Below are 21470 nucleotides of genomic sequence, written 5' to 3'. Positions count from 1 at the left end.
AGACCCACATCTTTGTTCTCTCCACTTTAGCCCTGATGCCTTTGAGGCTTTTAGTAGAGCGCATGAAAGGGCTTGCACAACGGCAGACACAAAAAAAATGCTAGATGCCGTCATGACAGGATGTAAACATGCCGACTCTTGTCATTACACCGCAGCCACTGAAGGACTTTCTCAGCGTGGATTTTACTCGATATCCAAGGGGTTTTAGATTCCATTTAACATCATCGAAATAATGACGCCCCCTATAGTCTAAAATATGTATAAATGTGGATTTTTCATTTTTCATAAGAAGTCTTTCATAGGTTTTCTATACATATTTCATAAGAAACATTATTTGTTATATTAAGCCATGCAAGTCCTAATATGAATAACAAGTCCTAGTATGAATAAAACCAGGGTTTTATTCATACACAGGCATCTTCCCATTCTTTTCTCATCTTTGTATCACTAGGACAGCAGTGAAGACTTACATCGCTTCTTTTGTTTCCACTTGACTTTACAACCAAAAGCCGCACAATGTGGCATCGTATCAGTATTTTATTTTCCGAGTTGTGTTGCAGTAAAAATAGCAACAGGTAGGCACAGTAGCTCACAGAGTGCAACCATTTCACGTCATCAAATTAATGATGTCCCCCATAGTTCAAAATATGTATAAAACAATGTGGATTTTTTTTAAATAATGCAAATAAAGCTAATAAAGAACTTGAATTTTCAATACTTGCATTATGATTAGATTACATTAGATTAGATTAACAAACTCCTCTCAAACATGTATTTAATACTGCATTTAGTGTACAATGAACTCTTACAAGATGTTTCACAATACTGAACATGAGTTTTAAAATTCAGGTTCTTCAAAGTTTTTCTTACCAAAAACTACAGGATATTTTAGTTGTCTTTTGCTTTTGTAGAGATTTAAAAAGCTCTTATTGTTACTGTACAATAAAATTTCTCTACATAGGTTTTCCAGAGTACTAGAGAATGAAAAGTTCTTTGTGAACTTCGTAAAATTTGGGTTGTAAAACACTTTTTGGTTCTTATTAGAAGCAATAATTTGAAGAGTGTAAGTGATAAAACTCAGTGTTCATGTTTTTTATGGTTTGTATTTATTGCCATGGAAGCATTTTATTTCCTGCTGTGCTTTTATTGATCGTTTATTTTGTTTTTTAACTTTGCAGTTTCAGAGTCCCTACTCCTACTCTCCTCCATTCCGTTTTGGAACTGTTCCTAATGGCAGCACAGAGAGGAACATCCGTAAGAATTACCCCGACATGCACCAGTACATGGTGAAGTACCATCAGTCCGGGGTGACCGATGCGCTGGTCAGCTTGAAGACTGGGTATGTATAGCACACCCTCACTGTGTTTATCCTGTCAGCCTGAGCAGAATGGGTGAAATAGTGAATGAGTCATTGGTTTTGCTGGCATATAATTTTCTTACACTGAATGCTGGCTGTGATTCTTTAAAGGATTTCACTTCCAGAATAAAAATTCTGATAATTTAATCAATAATTTAATCAATTTAATTTAGTCTTTCTTCCATCCAAAAGAAGTTAAGGTTTTTGAGGAAAACATTCCAGGATTTTTCTCCATATAGTGGACTTCATTGGGGATCAGCGGGTTGAAGGTCCAAATTGCAGTTTCAGTGCAGCTTCAAAAGGCTTTACACAATCCCAGCAATCCCACTTGATTGGTCATTTTCTAAAAAAAATTACAATACGTTATACAAATGCTCATCTTGCCCTTGTTTGACTCCACACATTATGTAGTCTTGTTGGAAAGGTCACATATGACATAGGCAGAAGTATCAACCCAGTGTTTACACAGCGAACGTGCAAAGGAAGTCAAAATAAAAATAACAATGTCGGACGATTTTGAAGTTGGAGGAGAAAATGAGATGGGAGTTTTTCACCCTAGAATACCTTTTTGAATCGGAGTACACAGACGCAATACGTGAAGTCGTGGACAGAGCTAGTGCAAGATGAGCATTTGTGGTTAAAAGTATATATGTTTGGGGTTTTTTTAGAAAATGACTGATCATTTTGCGAGATAAGACCCTTATTCCTCGGCTGGGAGTGTGTAGAGCCCTTTAAAGCTGCATTGAAACTGTAATTTGAACCTTCAACTCACTGATCCCCACTGAAGTCCATTATATTGGGAAAAATCCTGAAATATTTTCCTCAAAAACCTTTATTTCTTTTTGACTGAAGAAAGAGACATGAACATCTTAGATGACATGGGGGTAAATAAATTTATCAGAATTTTTTTATTCTAGAAGTGAACTAATCTATTAAAGTGTCATAGCTATTACAAAACTGATAGTTCACCCAAAAATTATGAATTTGTTATTATATACTCATTTTTATGTTGCTCCATATTTATGTATGGTTTTTTTCTTATGTGGAACACAAACTTTCTTTTTTTTTTAGGTTTACGTTTTAATGAATAAAATAAAAAAAGAATAGTTTACTAGTTGGCAATAGCAACACTGGGAACAGACTGAAATTTATTATAAACTCAACATTATATATATATATATATATATATATATATATATTTTTGTTATCATGCTAATTTCTAGATAAATAAAACCTCAGTTCTAACACAAGGAAGTTTGTGCAGTTTCTGAAATGAAAATGATAAAAATCAGTGATGGTATAAACAAATGGCCCTAGTTCATTTTCTGACAATTTTAGTGGGTACTAAGACAATTCAGCTTCATATAATTCATGAAACACAAGCAATACCGCCATCTGAGTATTATGAGGTACAGTGAAAGAAGTGCGTAGATCATCAGCGACTGATATTAAACAGCATTCATTATCTCTCTGTACTGCAGCAAGACTGTCGTTGTATATTAGCAGTTGCGTACAGCACATGCATAATATTAAATTACCTTACAGTATATTAATAAAGCATAGATGATTTCCTTTGGAAGTGCACTGCATCATTTCTCGCGTATCTCTACACATACTGCAGATCCACCGCCACAAAAGAATCATTGAGCAAATCTACTGGATGTCAGTGTGATCCCTGAGTTACATTTGACATTCTTGAAATGTCAGACAACCAGACTAATGAGTCTTAGACAAAGGCTTTTCCAACAGAGAGATCGAGTTTGACAAGCAGCCCACCGTGGCTCCAAATGTCAGTTTGTAGGTGGGGTCTAAAGTCGGGTGCACACAGTGGGATTTTTCTCACGTTTTTGCTGTTGGAGACAAGTTTCAGAGCTCGTAGGAGATTTCTGTCATGAGCTGGTCATATGATTGCTGTCTAATGAAGAAGCACAAACTTGGAACAAATATTATTCCAAAAAAGCATTACAGAGACTTGTGCCTCACAGGCCTCAGTGTGCAAGTTAAATGCGACAATGGCAAGATGCAGGCTTATATAAACAAATGATTCTGTAAAGTATGTAGGCTTTTTATTTCTTACTATTGAAATGCATTTTGTAAGTAAAAAAACAAATTCAAATTTTCTGCTTCCTCTTGCAGACACCAGTTTGACAACCCCTGGTATAAAACATTAAGCCAAAGTCAATCAAATAGCTTTTATTGCGCTGTTTTTCTCTCTCTGTTGCTTCTGGTGTGATTGCACCCAGTGCTGTCTCTCACCTTAAACTCGTGACTCGTGCAACTGCATCATTGCTGTAAAGTTAAAATGTGTCATGATTCATTCAGTGCTTTTGGTGACATGGCAGTGGTGTTAAGGCATGAGAATGACTCAGAACATTTAACCTCTCTATTTGCCATCTGAATAATGTCTGTGCTCTTTCTTTTCACCAGCAAACTTGATGCCTTCATATATGACGCAGCTGTGCTGAACTACATGGCCGGTAGGGATGAAGGCTGTAAACTAGTGACCATTGGCAGTGGCTACATCTTTGCTACCACTGGCTACGGCATCGCCCTTCAGAAAGGATCGGCCTGGAAGCGCCCGGTGGATTTGGCCATTCTTGCTATTATTGGTGATGGTAAGTGCTTGCATGCCTGGCAGCAGTCCAGAATGCTGCGCATGTTAGAAAGAAAAGCTTTAAAGCTGTATAAACCCACTGAGATTACAGCTGTACAAGCACTACTGACCTTACCATGAAGTCCCCAACATAGTACTATAAGGACTGAAATTCTTATTAAATATGTGTATACATATGTAGGTAATGAAGCGAACAATTCCAGGTTATGGCTGTTATGTATTTATGCTAATAACTTTTGACCTTATGGAAAGAGGGAAAATTCATTTTTCCTCTGATTTCTTGGCTCATGCTGAGCAGAATGAACACCAAAATTTAAAAATGGTAAGGGTTAGTTTTTTTGCTATTTTTATTAGTTAAAAAAAACTACTTTTTTGAACTTGTCCTAGTTCACCAAAATTGGCTCAGATCATCCTCAGACCATGCTGGCAAAAACGTATGTAAATGAAGTTGATTAGTCAAACCGTTTTTGAATAATGCACATACAAATTCGACGAAAAGCGTCTCCGCAACGGTTTGGCGTATTGAGACCAAACTTGGTGTATTATAACAAGCATGACCTGAGACGACTTGCAGTGATTCGACAATGTGCCACCTAATGGTCGGGAGATATGAAAAATGGCTGTTTTTGCTCGGCCATTTTTAATTTTGTCGTAAAATGCTATATTTTACGAACGTATTGGCATGTTGTTAAGAAACTCAGTATGTTCTTGGCACCACGCCCTGAGAGTACTCATAAGCCTATTGTAACGACTGGTCTCAAAATATTCCTTGGGTCATGCCAACAACATAGATACCAATTTACAGCTGAAAATTGTTATTGGTGGCCGAAGTCAGCCAAACTTCCTCTCCGCCACTTTGATTTATGTTGAAAACCTACTTTTTCAAACTCGTCCTAGACCATTCATCCGATTTCCCCCAAAACTGAGTCGTATCATTTTCAGACTGTGCTGACAAAAAGTTATAGATTTTGTGTTGATAAACGAAACCGTGTCGATAGACATACAGCAGTGCAACAAATGTGAGGCATGATGCCAAAATGACTCTGAGGCCGTATCTCTGCAAAGCTTTGATATATGGACACCAAATTTTATTTGTGCCATTGTCACCTCACACTGACAACACCACATCAATTTTGTAACAGCAACACCTACTGGTCGACAGTGATAAATCTTTCATTCATATTAATAGTGACTGTATTTGTTTTTTTAAGCCATTTTGATTAAAATCATAAATACTGATTCAATTAAATAGGCTTTAATTGCTCATTGATGCAGTTGGTCTGATGCTGCCAGCTATGATGGCATGACTTATCTTGCCTTCTTTGTGCTTGGCCCCTTAATTGCTGCTTGCAGCTATATTTATTACAGTTGTTGTTATTATAAAATATTAATTAAATTTGTCACAGTCATAGTGAAAAAAGGTGAAAAACAGGACATCCAAACATTTTTACCCCTAAGAAAACATAGGCACATTAGGTGTTAACGACTCATATTAATATTTATGTGTACTGCTGTCTCTATGTTGAAAATATGTCTGTTTCTTATTTGTTTTGCTACTATTTTTGATAAAAGCGTCTGCTTAATGCATAAATGTAAATGCAAATGTCTACCCTAAAGAGTTTTTATGCAGTGTATTAAAGCCAGAACTAGAATGTGTTTCATTCATGCAGCAATGTCCATCTGTTAAATTATTTAGCATACTTTTAGTTCAGGGATCTTCCTTCCTAGACATCTGCAGTATTTCTCTCTCTCTCCATACTATACGCTGTGCTTCACAGGAGTGCTATATGGCGAGCATGAAAAATGGCAGAATTATCCTCCTGGCAGCTGCACCTTGTAGGGAAAGAGAAAAAAAAGTCTCAGATGGTGCTAACATATGGCTAAAGCTTGAGTGTATAATTTTACTGATCCTCACTTTGACATGCTAGCGCATGGGGAGTTCTGGAACAGGAGGATATGTCTGTGGAGGTGTAGTAGTGCGGCCCACTGATGTCTACATGAAATGGGAGAAAGAGCTGATTGATGACGTGGGATTGGGCGTGTGCGTCTCTCCTCAGGTGAGATGGAGGAGTTGGAGGCTCAGTGGCTGACTGGGATCTGCCACAATGAGAAGAACGAGGTAATGAGCAGCCAGCTGGATGTGGACAACATGGCTGGAGTGTTCTACATGCTGGCGACCGCCATGGGTCTCAGCCTCATTACCTTTGTCTGGGAGCACCTGTTCTACTGGAGGCTCAGATACTGCTTCACTGGTGTCTGCTCGGGCAAACCTGGCCTGCTCTTCACCATCAGCAGGGTAAGGCTTCTGTTCATACAATCATCTGTACCTGGAAATAAAATGAGAAAATCAGGCAGGATTTCTTTTTACATGTTTAAAAAGTTTTTAGTAGGGATGTGCCTAAATAGTGAATCTGCATTCGGAAAGGCACAAAAAACGAATAACGTGTTCTGCAGATCCAGGGACAGCAGCTTGAAAGTGGTAGCCTGTTACATTACAGTACATAAAATGTCACTAACAACATAAACCGAGTAAGGAGAGATTGATTGATAGGACGATGGCAAATGATTCGCAGATCCTGGGCATGACTGACAAACATCTAATCTTATAAAAAGTGTGGTAAGTACTGCTGCTCAGTAGTATACACTAGGGATATGCGATATTGGATTTTTCCGATATCTGATATGCCGATAGCCGATGCTGATATATTATGATATGAAAATAACTAGAAATAAACTATATATCAATCACTGCATTTTTTTTTCTCAGAAAAATGCAGTGGTAACCTTAACATTTTAAGAATGTTATGTAAGAATTCATGTAAGCTATAGCTCCTGACCTTTAAATTAAAACATACTCATGATTTTATGACATCAATTACTGCTTTATTTAATCAGAAACACAGTCTAAACGTTATTTGTGTATTTTACTTTAATTTTATTAGAAGTAGGCCAACAGCACCCCCTACAGAATTAAAACTCCTTACCTAACAGGCTTTAAGACCCTGTATACTGTTTACTGTATCACACACCGAACTTGTCATTTTGTATGTGCATGTAAATGCAGCGATCCAAAACAGTGAATCTGATCATCATTCAGGCAAAACTTTGCTTCAAGAAACAGCCACACTGGTGACGTGATCTAATCGCTAGCATACCCTCGGCATAATTTTTCATAACTAGCCAATGCCGACATTTAAATTTAAAACCATTATCGGCCGATTCCGATATTGTTCTGATAATATTGTGCATCCCTAGTATACACAGAGTGTGTGTGATTACAAATCTTGAAGTGAAAGTAAAAAACGAGCATGCAATTAAAAGTGATTTCAATGCCTTACATATAATAGTGGCTCCCTGATGCCTGCAATTTATATACAGTATAATTACCCAACAATATAATTGCGAGAGAAAGCATTGAAATATATATTTTTCCCCCCATTTCATATTTATTCCCCTTTAGGGGTACCATAGTACGTGTCATTTTCTTACCGAACATTCGGATGCGGGCACATCCCTAGTATTTAGTGCGTTTTAAGCCTTGTCTGTCATATACAGTAGTATAAAAGGCAAAATAAAAAATAGGGACAAATGAGGGACAAATTATTTTGAGATCAAGCAATAATTGGCTGACCCCCCATAGTACTGCAGGAGACCACCTTGGGGTTTTGATCCCACTGTTGAAGGTTTTGGTATTTGCTGAACTGGATCACCCTCACCGCTATTGATTTTAATATCATGGCATAAAAGATGTCCTCAGTCTTGACAGTGAGGACAGCCAATATCACTCATCTTTACTTCTGAGAGTGTCAGTGGTAATCCAGTTAACGTTTGAGCTCAGTCTTTACTCATGACATGGGCAGTGTTTGAAAGAAAAAGTTTGTCAGAGATTTGATTTTCGACCACTCGTTCCAGGGCCGGGAGCTTAAAATGACAGCGCAGCAGTCTGTTTTGACAGCGTGATCTCTAGCACAGCCAAAAGCTCAGTATGTCTGTGTTTAGTTTTAAACCCTGATGGGTTTGTGTACACGCTGTCAGTGTGGAGAATATGGTGCCTCTGATTAGCATCTTTAAGGTAATGAAATGCGGGTGTTGGAGAACTCAAGCATAACTGATGTAAGTGTTTACTAGTGAAAAGAGATTCATAGAGATAGTAAGAGGAAAGGAAATGCGCCTTTCAAAATAAACCCCTTGGCAATTCGTTTTTACATTTGAAGGCATCTGTCTCACTGGCTTTATCTATGCCCTGATTAAAAACTTCATTAATGCTCTTTGATCACACTGATGGGCACATTTGCAAGTCACAGACATCACAATTAATGTATGAATATTGAGCTTGATGCACTCTTTTTTTCCATAGGGTATTTGGAGCTGCATTCATGGGGTTCACATCGACATGAAGAAAAAGTCATCTGACCTGGACTTTAGTCCACAGTCCAACATGCTTAAGCTTATCAAGTCTGCAAAGCAGATGACTAACATGACCAACCTCAGCGGCTCCAGGATCAACTCTCCTAAACGTGCCAGTGAGTTCATGCATTCGGCGAGCCCCATGATCATGGACATGATGGCAGAGAAGGGGAACTTCATCTACACCGACAATCGTAGCTATGCCCAAAAGGACATCTACGGAGACTCCAGCGACTTGCAGGCGTATCTGGCCAACCGCCACAAGGACCATCTGAACAACTACATCTTCCAAGGTCAGCATCCCCTCACCCTCAATGAATCAAACCCTAATACCGTAGAGGTGGCTGTGAGCGCAGACACAGCCCAAACCAATGCGAAGCCCCGAGCTCTGTGGAAGAAATCTGTGGATACTTTGCGTCAAACCCAGGGGCCTGATACCCTCGACCCCCGTTTGTCCATGAAGAGCCAGAGGTACCTGCCAGAGGACGCGGCACACTCAGATATCTCTGACTGCTCAAGCAGGGCCACCTCCTACAAGGATCCAGACAATAACAAGCACCTGAAACCCAAGGATAACTTAAAAAAAAGATCGATGACGTCAAAATACCCTAGGGATTGCAGCGAAGTAGAGCTGTCCTACTTAAAAAATAAGCAGGGCGGAGCGGGCCGGGAGAAAATCTACACCATAGACTCTGACCGGGAGCTGAGTCTGCACTCAGAGTCACAGCACTACAGGGAAGGCAGAGGCCTGACAACAGACGATTTGGATTTCGGCGAAATTTACTCAGACCACAATGACAATTACAGGAAATGCGACCAGCCCATCATCCATCTCAACAGCAGCCCCCTCCATCAAAGCGACACGGACCTTCTGCCGGACAACGTTTACAACAAGCACTACAGCGTGAAGGAGAAGAACCTTAGTCCTCACGAAAGCAATGACCGGTTCAAACAGACTCATTGCCGGAGCTGTCTTTCTAAGGTCACCAACTACGGCACGGGGCCGTACGCCGGCCTACGCTCGCCGTATAACCGGTGCGAGGCGTGTCTCCACATGGGCAACCTCTACGACATCAGCGAGGACCAGATGCTGCAGGAGGCCATGATGAGCCCTAGCATGCACCAAGATGACATGTTTAGCCACTACTGGCCTCAGACGGATGGGCCGCACGTTCAGAGGAGGAACAGACTGAGGCTCAGCCGTCAGCACTCCTTTGACAATATCATGCTCGAGAAGCCCAAAGAAATTGACCTGAACCGGCCGGCGCGGAGCGTCAGCCTAAAGGAGAAGGACCGCTTTCTGGAGGACAGCCCTTATGCAAACATGTTTAACATCAAGGCTGACAAACTGTTCGGCAGCAGGTCCATGCTCTTTAACCGAAACCTGGAGGAAAGCAAGCGTAGTAAGTCACTTTACCCTGATCACCCCTCGGACAACCCCTTCATGCAATCTATACGGGATGACACTCGCCTGGTCCACGGCAGGAGCTCCTCGGATATTTACAAACAGTTGGCTCCCATCAAAACGAGGAACGAGAACAATCTGAGGTCCTCCGTGAAGTCCACCACTTCATACTGTTCCAGGGATGGTCGAATACCCAATGACATGTACATTTCAGAGCATGTAATGCCTTATGTAGCCAACAAGACTAGTGCATACTCAGCTCCCCGGGTTCTCAATTCTTCGCAGTTTAGCAATAGACGAGTGTATAAGAAAATACCTAGTCTCGAGTCAGATGTTTAATGCTTTTTTTGTGTAGTTGAACTATTTACTCACTTAGAATGCCACAGTCACCTACATTTACAAAGTACCCGAGATACCGCTCTTCTTATATGAGCGCTTTCCAGAGGTTTTCAGCATTTTAAAGATGCCTTCTGGCCAGGTATCTGCAGAACGAGAGTTAGTCGAGCGTAAGCCAATAAAACGTGAGCCGGCACGGAAGTTGTTAATTATCCCTAACACTCAGTGTGCACTCGAAACGCTGAGTGCTAGGACAGATGTGCCGCTTCAAGTCCGGGCTGAAGCAGATCCTAGGGTGGGGTTTCAGGTATTTGGCCCCACGCTGCATGTGACAAGAGCGTATATGTATCCGATGGACTGTGGCTGGAATAGTTCCTGATCTTAAGGCAAGCAAGGGTATTTCATCCATGGCACTCAGCAATTGCATTTTTGCTTTTATTACTATAGACTTGGGATTTTTGGCATTCTAATCCCTATTTAGAATTTAGACTCTTCTCTATCTTATTTGGTAGCACAATAATCATTAGTTAACTGCCCACCTCTGCTTTATAAACAGAACTTCTATATTACCGTCAGGAATAGATTTCTTTTGCATGTGTGTTTCTTTTCTCGTCTTATTTCGGTTGAAGATATACTTACATTAAGGTGATTTCGTTCGACAGCTGAGGTGGTCATCTGTGCAATGAAAACTTGACCTGTATGTAGGTTGTTCGACTGGGAATATATCGTGTCGATCCTCCATTTCCAGATTGTGGGGAAGTTTTTGCGATGGAAGTTTGTCGCGCATTTATTTCATTCGAAACTTCCATCCCGTCACTGTACACTGTGAAACCGAATCAGAGCATCACCTCTCGAAGACTGTTGTTTACTGTAGTTTGGCGGAGCCTCGCTTCGCTGTTGCGATCCACTCATTAAGTGTAACGAGGGCCGCGTGTGAAGCTTGAAGTCTGACCTAGAGCATTGGTTTTCTGTTGCAGTCCGTAACGCCATCAACACGCTATTCGCATTGAGGACTACCACGCAAGACCTTTGTTCTGCAGACCTATTACTAAACTTTATACTGTACAGACACACTCGATGAACTCCATGCAATGTGAATCAGAACACATAGCCAAATCGTGTATTAGATCAAATACCTCAGGATGGTTCTGTGTCATTTTGTGTAATGTTTTCATGACCTAAAGGCACATTCACACTGCGTATGTTTTCCTTCACTCCGCTATGGTTGTCCGAGGACTTCCTTTCCAGTCGCGTTTAGAGAGAGGATCTTTCAGCCATCTTTGAAACGAGCTTTATGTTTACGACTCCAACGCTTGTTGGAAAACAGGATGTGTATCGACATGAACGTGTTGCTTCGTGTTGCTCTCATATCAGACTTGCTTTCTTTGAACTTCCCCAATAATGTGACATAATTCACTGTACACTTATCTCGAATATGTCATCACTATCATAATCACGAACATATTCATCATATGAAGTGCTGCTTTAAGAAGCTAATGTGCGTACGCACATGTAAAATATCAAGGTCTTGTAATCATATATGCCATACATAGTTTTTACTCTTTGCAACTTGTTTTTCAGTTATTTTTTCACCCTTGTAATAACCCCCGTCTTTAAGGAAAATGTATTTTGATTACATGAATTATAATAATGGCATGCGACTCAATTGTAACTCTTTCTATGTTTTTGTTATGATGTTATGATCACAAATTATTTGTAACAGGGTGCAAATATAGCATATATATGGAAAGAAAATGTTCATTCATATTGCAGAGCTGCTGTTTCGGGGAAATAAGCAAGGTATTAGCCTCTAGTATTAATCACAGAGCCACATCTGCATTGACTTCGTATCTTAGCGAGGTGAATATCCTTGCTCTTCCTCGATTGGCAGGTGAAAACATCACCAGCTGCGCTTTCTGTATCTTACCTGTCACATATAGCCAGACTTAACTTGTAAAGAGAGAAAGAGAGAAAGAAGAAAAATCCTTTTCGGGTCTGCTATCCCTCCAAAGATATGACGTCTTCTTGATTTTCTCTATTATCTATGGTTTGCTGTAAGAATAGAGCTTTTTTAAATCCTCAAAGACTTAGCAACTATTTTGAATATATGACACTTGTAAATTGCTTGTAAATTCATACTCAGATACTTCATGAAAGTTACGAAGATACAGAGTAAACAATATTTTTTGTGTGGGTTTCACAGGTCTGTACAGTAGCACTCGTTTTCTGTAGCGTGTGTACGAAAAAATGACATCACTCACAAGGTCTGCATCCAAATGTCACCTTACGAGATTTCAGAGTCTCCATGCAGTTTGTTATCAGGGATTGTAGCCCTGCGGTTTTTTAAGCTTGAACATTTCGGGGCTGGGCTGGGGAGGTTGGGGGTTGGGACTACAGGTATTGCGGCAGATTTTTTTCTAAGTAAATACTGTCAATCCACTTGAAGGTGAGCTTGGATCAAGCATGCCTACAGATCGATGGGAGGAGAACTGGCCTCTTTGGTTCATAGACGTGGGCCGTCGCGAGACTGCAGGCTGCGAATCCATCCTGCTCATGAACCAAAGCTCTGTGGCCACTATAGCGTGTCGTTTAGGCCGCCAAACTTCTGGGATTTTTACACAGAAACATCTTGAAAACCAAAATGTACTTTTTACTTCATCCTTCTGCATTTGTCGAAGGCTATCGGAGGCGGTCGGCTGGAACGGCGCAGGTCAGGTATTGATTGCAACTGGATACAGATGAACTGTGTGGGATTATTTTATGTAGCAGTTTTCGGCTAGGCAAAAGCCATCTGTAGTTTATTAAAAATCTATTCTATTATATTTTTTGCTTTTATTTACCTCATAGAATAGTACACAAATGTGAATTTAACGTAGCTCAGATGCTGATTATTTCCATAAGACGAGCTAGACTAGGCAAAGTACCGTAGTTCAGTTTCTAAATGTCGAGGATTTTTAAGTCACAGAAAAAAAAAATTAGTACTTTCTCAACTACACCTTAAACGCCAGTTAAGGGTTATTCTGCTTCGTCCGTCACGTTCGTCACGCTCTTTCAGCAGAGATGTGTGTTTGTGTACGTCTATCTGCGAATCGTAAAAAGAGGGAGCTTTTGGATCCGAGTTCGTATCTTGAATATTTACACGTTAAAAGTCCTTTCGGACAACAGAGATGCATCCATAACCACGGGTTTGTCTTTTATAAAAACCCATTAGACTAAAAGATACACAGCGAACCAATTTTCTTTCCTTTTGAGGCGAGTTTTATGACTGAACATCAAAAAGCGAAGCATGGGAGAGCAGGGATGTGAGACGTTACTTGACATGACAATGGATCTCCAATGGAAGTCACTTCTGCATCCACACGGAAGACTATTTGAAATCCATTCTTTCCCAAACCGCTATTTTGCCAAGTGCAGCGTAGTAAGAACAATAGGCCCTTTCGGCTGCCAGGCAAGCTGTTGTACTGTCACCGCATCATTGGCTGTGTTCCCATCGAGGTAGTTTCAAGGAGAAATCACCTCAGCTCAAATTACATCTGCCAGAGCCACACAAGGCACGGTGAGAAGGGGCAGGTGGCTAAAGACAGGAGCGAGAGTCCTCATGCATGACTGTGTCGACCGCAGCTCGCTCCCTTTCGTTCTCAGGCCGCTTTATAACCCTCAGGAAGACGTTTGCAGGGGCAAAAATGGCAGCTTGGAAACATCGCGGAAACTGCGGCTCTTTTTCATCATTGCATTACTGATATTAGGATTATTCAATCACCTTGAGTTTTACAACCAAACGCCGCGCTTGATTTCTGTAATGCATTTCCAGTGACGGATATTTTAAATGCTTGATTATTTTAATAATAAATGAAGGACAGACAGTGATTTAGTGGAATTCTTTGGTGGTTTGAGTTTGAGCACAGAGGTGCTGGAATACTTGCACTTAATAAAGGATAAAAGAACGCTGCCTTCCGTGTAAAAATGACAATTTTGATCGTAGTGGACTCGGAATGGAAATAAGCATTTGTTTGAAAAGAATCACTTGTGTTTCCTGTTTAAATAAACACATCTTGTGAGCTTTGCATTCATATTTTCTGTGGTTAAAAGTAGAAATTATTTTAGAACAGTGTTTTCTACTGGGGCGGGTGGGGATTGTCATGTGACTATAATCTATTTATCACTGAAACCATGTGATCTGCTGCCTAAATGTTCTTTTATAATGAAGCATTATCACTTGTGTGCGTACTGAACTGTCTTAAGAACTTTTTAATGTAAGTTGAAAGTAATCGCTTACATAAAGCTGACACAAAAACTTGCATAAATGAAATCATTTCTGCTATTGGCAAATTGCATGAGAAAGTACTAATTCAGTGGGGCGGTTTGAACATATCTCCTGTTCTCTCTAAAGTACATTTCATTTGTAACATAAAGTATTGTGTTCAGGAATTTTTTTTTTCGTTCTCTGCTTTTTTATGTGTATGTAGATCATATTAAAGGAACAGGTCTGATATGTGACTTGTGAAATGTCAGTACGATGTGGTTGCAGGACGTGTGCTGGGATACAAGATGTAAAAACATGTATATAAGTCAAAGTTTCATTTTTCTAATAAAGGCTCTTTCTGCCACTTTATATGATCACTGTATCTGTTGCGGTATATTTCCGAAGCCCGTGCTGCAGGTGAATTTTTGCAGACACCTCGAAAGTTCATGAAGCGGGGGGGTTGTGAGCTGACTGACAGCTCTGGTAATTGCATGTGATGATTGGTACATGCTGTATTAGAGCTCAGGCCTCCAGTCTTCAGCCTGAACATGTGTGAAACAGAGGCCGTGACCCGGCAATATTACACGAGTCAAAAAAGCAGCTTTGCTATCAGCAGAAATGAGGCATTATGTGTGCACAGTGGAGACGCTCATGTTGAGAGACGCAGACAGTGTTGAGATTTTTTTTTTTTCTTATTTTTGCACCCATCTAGTCTATCTATTTAGACAACCCATGTTTTTAGTGCAGTAATTAAATATGCTGGATTACAGTATCATTATCAGTATGGTAGATATCATTTTTGTTAATTAAACAAATGTACACTATCAGGGAAAAAAAATCAGTTTTATATTTTTACCAACCTGGTCTCATGACAAAAACGTACCTGTGGGAACTTTATCGCGAGACTTTTATTGCAAGACACGAAATGCGTACCAATAAGTACACATCACTGCAGTTTCCAACAGAAATGTCCACTGAATGGCGCTTTAATGGAAAAGATTAACATACGTATGGTATGTTTTATGTGACGTTGGTTTTGTACTCGTCACCACAGCTCTGACTTGAAATGTCCATTGAGTTGTGCTATAACTCTAATGCTCCATGACGTTTTAAAATATTGTACCATCTGTACTACATCTAAACTAGGGGTGCCCGACCCTGTTCCTGAAAATCTACCTTCCTGCAGAGTTTAGTTGGTTTAGGAGTGTTTGATCAGGGTTGGAGCTGAACTCTGCAGGAAGGTACATCTCCAGGAACAGGGTTGAGCACCCCTGATCTAAACCTACCTGAAAATATGAACAAAAGCGAATGTGATGTAAAATCGCAATCGTAAGCATGCCGTTTTAGCTTGTTTTTTTTTTTTTTTTTTTTTTTTTTTTTTTTATCTTTCATCTTTCAGCTCTTTCATTGTGAGTCATGTTTTACATAGGATTTATACCCAAAGATTCTGGATCCTAAGTCCACATCTGTGCCAGGTGAGCTACCGAGCAAGTTTGTTGTGTTCATAAAGCGAAACATATGGAGCTGTAATCATAACTGTGTATAAAAACAATTACAAGTGCTTGCTGTTTTACCACCTCTAGTGTTCATTTCTGTTGGAAACTGTGCACTTATTGGTATGTATTTCGCGTCCGTATTTCGCGTTTTTTTTTTTTTTGCAAAAAGTTCCCACAGGTCCTTTTACATCATGATCAGGTAGATTTTTTCATAAGGCAGTCTTATTTCTGAACTTGTTCAGCTGTTCTTTTTAATAGTTAACTTTTAACTATTTTTTGAATCATCAGTCATTAGAGCTCAGTAAATATTGCACACAGACACTGAAATTTACTTCAAATTTCACCAAGCTGATTACTCACTTAAAACTCCCACAGATCATGTTTTCATGTAATTTTAAGTCTTATTTTGACATAACGAAGTGGTTATATCTAAGTGAGTGAGTTGTTCCTTTTTTAAAATTAGTCTTCCCATTAACGCCATTATATTGTTCATTCAGACTGATTCACAATCACACATGAACACAAGAGGTGGGATTTATCACATGAACCAAGCACAGCTGATCACAACCAGTCATATCCAATCATATCGCAATGGAGCCATTGCCTCCTCTCACCACCAAACTCACCGCACACTTTAGGGGGTCTGTTAAAATTCAGTGGACTCAGAGGAGGCGAGAGAGACGTGGACTCCCGCTTTAACTTTACCTGCTGGTGTCGCTGTTAGACAATGGTTTTTTTTTTATAAAATGAGTGATTTATACACTTTTTAATGTTATGTTTTGTCCCTTGCCTCCTCAGAGGAAGCACCCCTGAAGTATACACACATATCTCATATATATATATATATATATATATATATGAGTGTTGTCCAGAAAGTATCTAGCCATGTAATTTAAAAAATAGAGAACTTTATCAAAGATACAAGATACAAGAAACTTTGTACAAAGAACAATGATGCCTCAGTCCCCTTCAAAGGTGATTTTAGTTTTAGGAAATGCCAGAAGTGGCAGGGCGCCAAATGTGGGCTGTAGGGGGCTGTAGTCACCTGGATGATTTGATGCTTCACCAAAAAACTCTGCGTGAGACGTGACGTATGGCCAGGTGCATAATCATGATGAAGCTGCCAATCACTAGCTGTGGCCATATTTTTTTTAATGATATTGCATCTCTCATCACATAAAGCTGAATCATAATTCAGGCCATTTTGCATCAATTTCCACCTTGCTACAAAGGTTGTGCTGTTCTAGAACGTGCACCTAACCTACGCAGCTCTGCCTTTGTTCTGAGGTAATGTAATATTGATCATATCTGATATGACTGGGACAAATACTCCAATATCTAAATAGGCTTTGTGCTTTAGAGAGAAGAAGGCACTATCATTTACGTCTTTGCTATTTAATGGATCTTATGCTTCTGGTGTTCATGGTTGAATAGGCTGGAACAAAGCACAATAACTTTACTGTGGAAGACTAACAATGACTCACTTTCACTGGGAGAAAGAAAACAATTGAAGATGTAATCTTTAGGAGAAAAACCTGCTCAGTGTAAATGAATTGGTTTAGCTGGAACTACTTGCAGCGTTTCAGCACTAAAGAATTTGTAATCATCTTCACATAAGGATGCTAAAACAATGTTACCTGTCTAAAACCATTACTCAGCCATGGAATAGGTTCTTATTTTAATCTCAAGAGTAATCTCATTATTTTTTCCAGAAGAAAGAGAAATGAAAAAAGAACACAAAGGAAGATGCCGCAAGCGCTAAAAGGAAATATGCAATGGCAGCAAATCTAGGGGCCGGCATCTGTGTGCTATGAGTTACTTGCATGCGGAATGACTTCGGCTGCAGATGCGCCTTTGTTGCTCACTGAAGGGAAATGAATAAGTTTGCTCAGCTTTGCTCATTTTCAAACACTGGCTAATGTGGGCTCCTGATCTCTCAGCTGTATCTTGTAAAGGGCTGCAATTAATCATCACAAGTGTGATGTGGACTGGCAGCACCGAACCTGTAATTAATTACTTTACAAACTAGCCAACAAAACCCACTTCCAGAGCGTTTACTTTTTGGAGCTGACATGGGCTGACAAAATATAGTATTCTAGGCTAAACACTGTCCCTCTCCCTCCTTTTCTTCTGTTGTGATCCTTCTCTATTCAGCAGAACAAATGAAACTCAATGTGCATGAATCCAGATGACAAATCAGAGATTTTCATGATGAATATATTGTACAGTTATAAAAATGAATGCCTTGTGACTTCTTCAACTGACCTTACGCTAATGTTGCATTCAAGTCATGTCAGAAAGATTGTATTTATGAATTAAATGCACATAAATTCCTAGTGCAATGTCACAATTATGAATGAGAGTTTCAGAGATTGCAGCTTGTCATTGTGAAAGCAAAAACATGACGCACACAATGCAGCATCTGTAGTTGATGATAGATTTGATGTATGAAATTATTCTTTTTTCATTTACAAAACTAGCTAATGTACAAAATATGATTAGCATTTTACAACAGAATATGTAACGAAATAAAAATATTTTTAAAAGTGTGTAGTAGAGCTTTCAGGTACCCCCAATTAAATTTGAGTACTCGATTATAAAACATCCTCACCTGCAATTTGCCCGTGTCGAGTAACCGCAAAATACCGGAAGTCACGCATTCCATGGAGGAGAATCCATGAAATGCATTGTAAAACCAGCTAAAACCAGCCTAAGCTGGTTGGCTGGTTTTAACTGGTCATTCGGGCTAGTTTTAGAGGGGTTTTGGCCACTTCTAGGCTGGTTTTAGCTGGTCAGGCTGGGAGACCAGTTGGAACAACCAGCTAAAACCAGTCTGACCTGCCTAGCCAGGGTGGGAGACCAGCTAAAACCAGCTACCTCCAGCTTAAACCAGTTAAGACCAGCCAACCAGCCTAGGCTGGTTTTAGCTGTTTTTTTTTTTTTTTTTCAACAGGGAATTATTAGACCGTTTTCCAAGGCTGCATGATATAATAAACCCATTTGAAAATTATAAGCATAATTTTATTTTTAGGAGCAATCATTTCTTTTGTGGACCTATAAACAATTAAATTAAATAAATGTAAGCAATGCAGGTTTAATATATGCGCTTTAATGATTTCTATGCCTGTAGGTTACGTACGTGCGTCTCAGAGCAACTGCGTTCACAGTAAATGCTGCTGGACAGAAATATTATCATTTACATGTGTGTTGCGTCTAAAACTCAGTTGCTGAATATTGATGTAAGTTTAGGTTTATTGTAGCCATAGGTTCATCTGGGAACGCCGTTTCATCAGATTTGTAAGGTGAATCATTTATAACGCAAATACAGGAGAATTCATCCTTAGCTTTCTCAGTTAGCTAACTGTTCATCGCGAATTCAAAATAAAAGCTTAAACCCTCACTCTGAGTTTACACGTTTTTATATGTTACAGTGGCTGTAGCATTTCTGTCATAAATAAATGGCCAAATATTAACGATAAAGTTGACATTTGAATTAAATGTTTAGTCAATATTAGATCGCACTGTAGAGTATAAAAACAATCGTCAGGCCGTTGGCGCCCTTTGCAGGCATTTATTATAATGAATTTAGCTACATTAGCTCTATTGTTTATAATATGTTATGTATTTTAATAGTTTTGTTCAATAAAACTATTAGATTACTTGCTTTTGACACTTTATTTGAACTAATTATTGCCACTTCGCAATTATATATTCAAGTATATATATTTTATAACCACAATATATATTTGTGCGTGTGTGTGTGTACTTGTTCTTGCTACATTGTGGGGACCAAATGCCCCCACAAGGATAGTAAAACCTGAAATTTTTGACATGGTGGGGACCGGCCTGTTTAAATATATGTAAATTATAGATTTATTAAAAATGATTAAAATGATTAAAAATAGTAAATGGTGTTTATCTGAAAATGTAACAATACAAACATGTTTTCTGTAAGGGGTAGGGTTTAGGGTTAGGGTTGGGTTAGGGGATAGACAATATTTGGCCGAGATACCACTATTTGAAAATCTGGAATCGGAGGGTGCAAAAAAACAAACAAAAAAACTAAATACTGAGAAAATCGCTTTTGAAATTGTCCAAATGAAGTTCTTAGCAATGCATATTACTAATCAAAAATTAAGTTTTGATATATTTACGGTAGGAAATTTACAAAATAGCTTCATGGAACATGATCTTTACTTAATGGTTTTTGGCGTAAAAGAAAAAGCGATAATTTTGACCCATACAATGTATTTTTGGCTATTGCTACAAATACCCGAGCTATCTAAGACTGGTTTTGTGGTCCAGGGTCACATATAATTATTCAATTACTCGATTAATCGCCAAAATAATCTACCGATTAATCGATTACCAAAATAATCATTAGTGACAGCTCTAGTGTGTAGTGTAGTATAGTAGTGTGAACGCTAAGGAAATCATCAGTCAGCAGTCCTTCTACCTATTTAAGAAATGACTTTTATTCAGTATGGATATATTCAGATCACTGGGTCTTGTTGGCCTGAGGTACTGCACAGATGTAATGGCTCATCTTTCTGGAGTCATAATGCAGGGGGCACAAGATTTATGTGATACTCAATAATGTTCCATGCTCTAAGATACCTTCTAGCATTATTAAAAGTCAAAAAGTTATCTGGGTTAGCAGTATGGATCCCCCAGCTGAATGCTTTGAATATGATTTCCAGCAAATGGAGGCAGACTTATTTGGGTATCTAGGGCATGTATTCAAATGCATGATACGCTTCCAGCTGCATGTTGACTGCTTATCTGTGCAAGCTTATTCCATATGCTGCATGTCTGACTCTTTTGTCCTTTATCAGGTTACGACCTCACATATGAACTTCTCCGATCCCAGAGGAGAGCGATAGAGAATGGTTTGTATCTTGCATAATTCAATCAATTTAGCAAACTGTGGAGATGGGAACAGTAATATTATCATGGTTAGCAGCAGAGCAGTTGCAGAAGGGCGCTGGCATTCTGCGTGGTTTATTGTGTTGCACGAGTCATAATTAAGCCTTGTGCATTATTTACCTCTGAATGAGATAATTTGTTGATGGGAGCCATAAAGCGACAGCTCATAGCTATAGACAATTCCAGCAGGTCTTTGAATGGCAGTCTGTGCCTTTCATCCTGTAGGAGGCTACACATAGAACTAAATGCTTTGACTGAGCATCAGCCTGAGTAGAAAACACTAAAATCAGCGAGCCATTGAACAACTCTGCTGAATGATGAAGGATGTTACAACTATCAACTGCTGCTGCTGAAATCTCACTTCCAAAAGATGAACACTAAATATTTATTTTATTTATTTATTTTTGTATATTTTATAAAGGACCTAGTTTCAGCTCACTATATAGTGAGTTGTAGCTCATTGGCTGCAGATGTGACATGAACCAATCAGCTTAATGCCAAGTAGTTTAATGCTGTGAAAATCATCAGTTTGCAGTAACGACCCATCAGCCTGTGCCATCTAGAGTTTCATGACAAAACTTAGCATTTATTAGACTAGTTTAAGCTTTTTTTTTTTTTTTTAAACCAAGGCTCAGTAGAGCCAAATGGGGGCATTTGGTGGCAAATCTATTATGACAACGTGATTT

General features: G+C 39.3%; 1 protein-coding gene across 1 annotated transcript in view; it reads left to right on the top strand.

Moving 5' to 3' along the window:
- grin2aa (glutamate receptor, ionotropic, N-methyl D-aspartate 2A, a) overlaps window positions 1-14736 on the top strand; it is a 181354-nt gene extending 166618 nt beyond the window's left edge. Inside the window, exons 10-13 of the mRNA XM_051105723.1 lie at window positions 1179-1339; window positions 3785-3972; window positions 6029-6267; window positions 8329-14736. Of these exons, the coding sequence (XP_050961680.1) occupies window positions 1179-1339; window positions 3785-3972; window positions 6029-6267; window positions 8329-10122 (2382 nt within the window). The 3' untranslated portion in view covers window positions 10123-14736. The remainder of the gene's footprint in view (window positions 1-1178; window positions 1340-3784; window positions 3973-6028; window positions 6268-8328) is intronic.
- The last annotated feature ends 6734 nt before the right edge of the window (window positions 14737-21470 follow it).

The sequence above is a fragment of the Labeo rohita genome, chromosome 3, assembly GCF_022985175.1.
Source record: "Labeo rohita strain BAU-BD-2019 chromosome 3, IGBB_LRoh.1.0, whole genome shotgun sequence".
Classification (NCBI taxonomy): Eukaryota; Metazoa; Chordata; class Actinopteri; order Cypriniformes; family Cyprinidae; genus Labeo; species Labeo rohita.
This window is presented reverse-complemented; position numbering and strand designations above follow the sequence as displayed.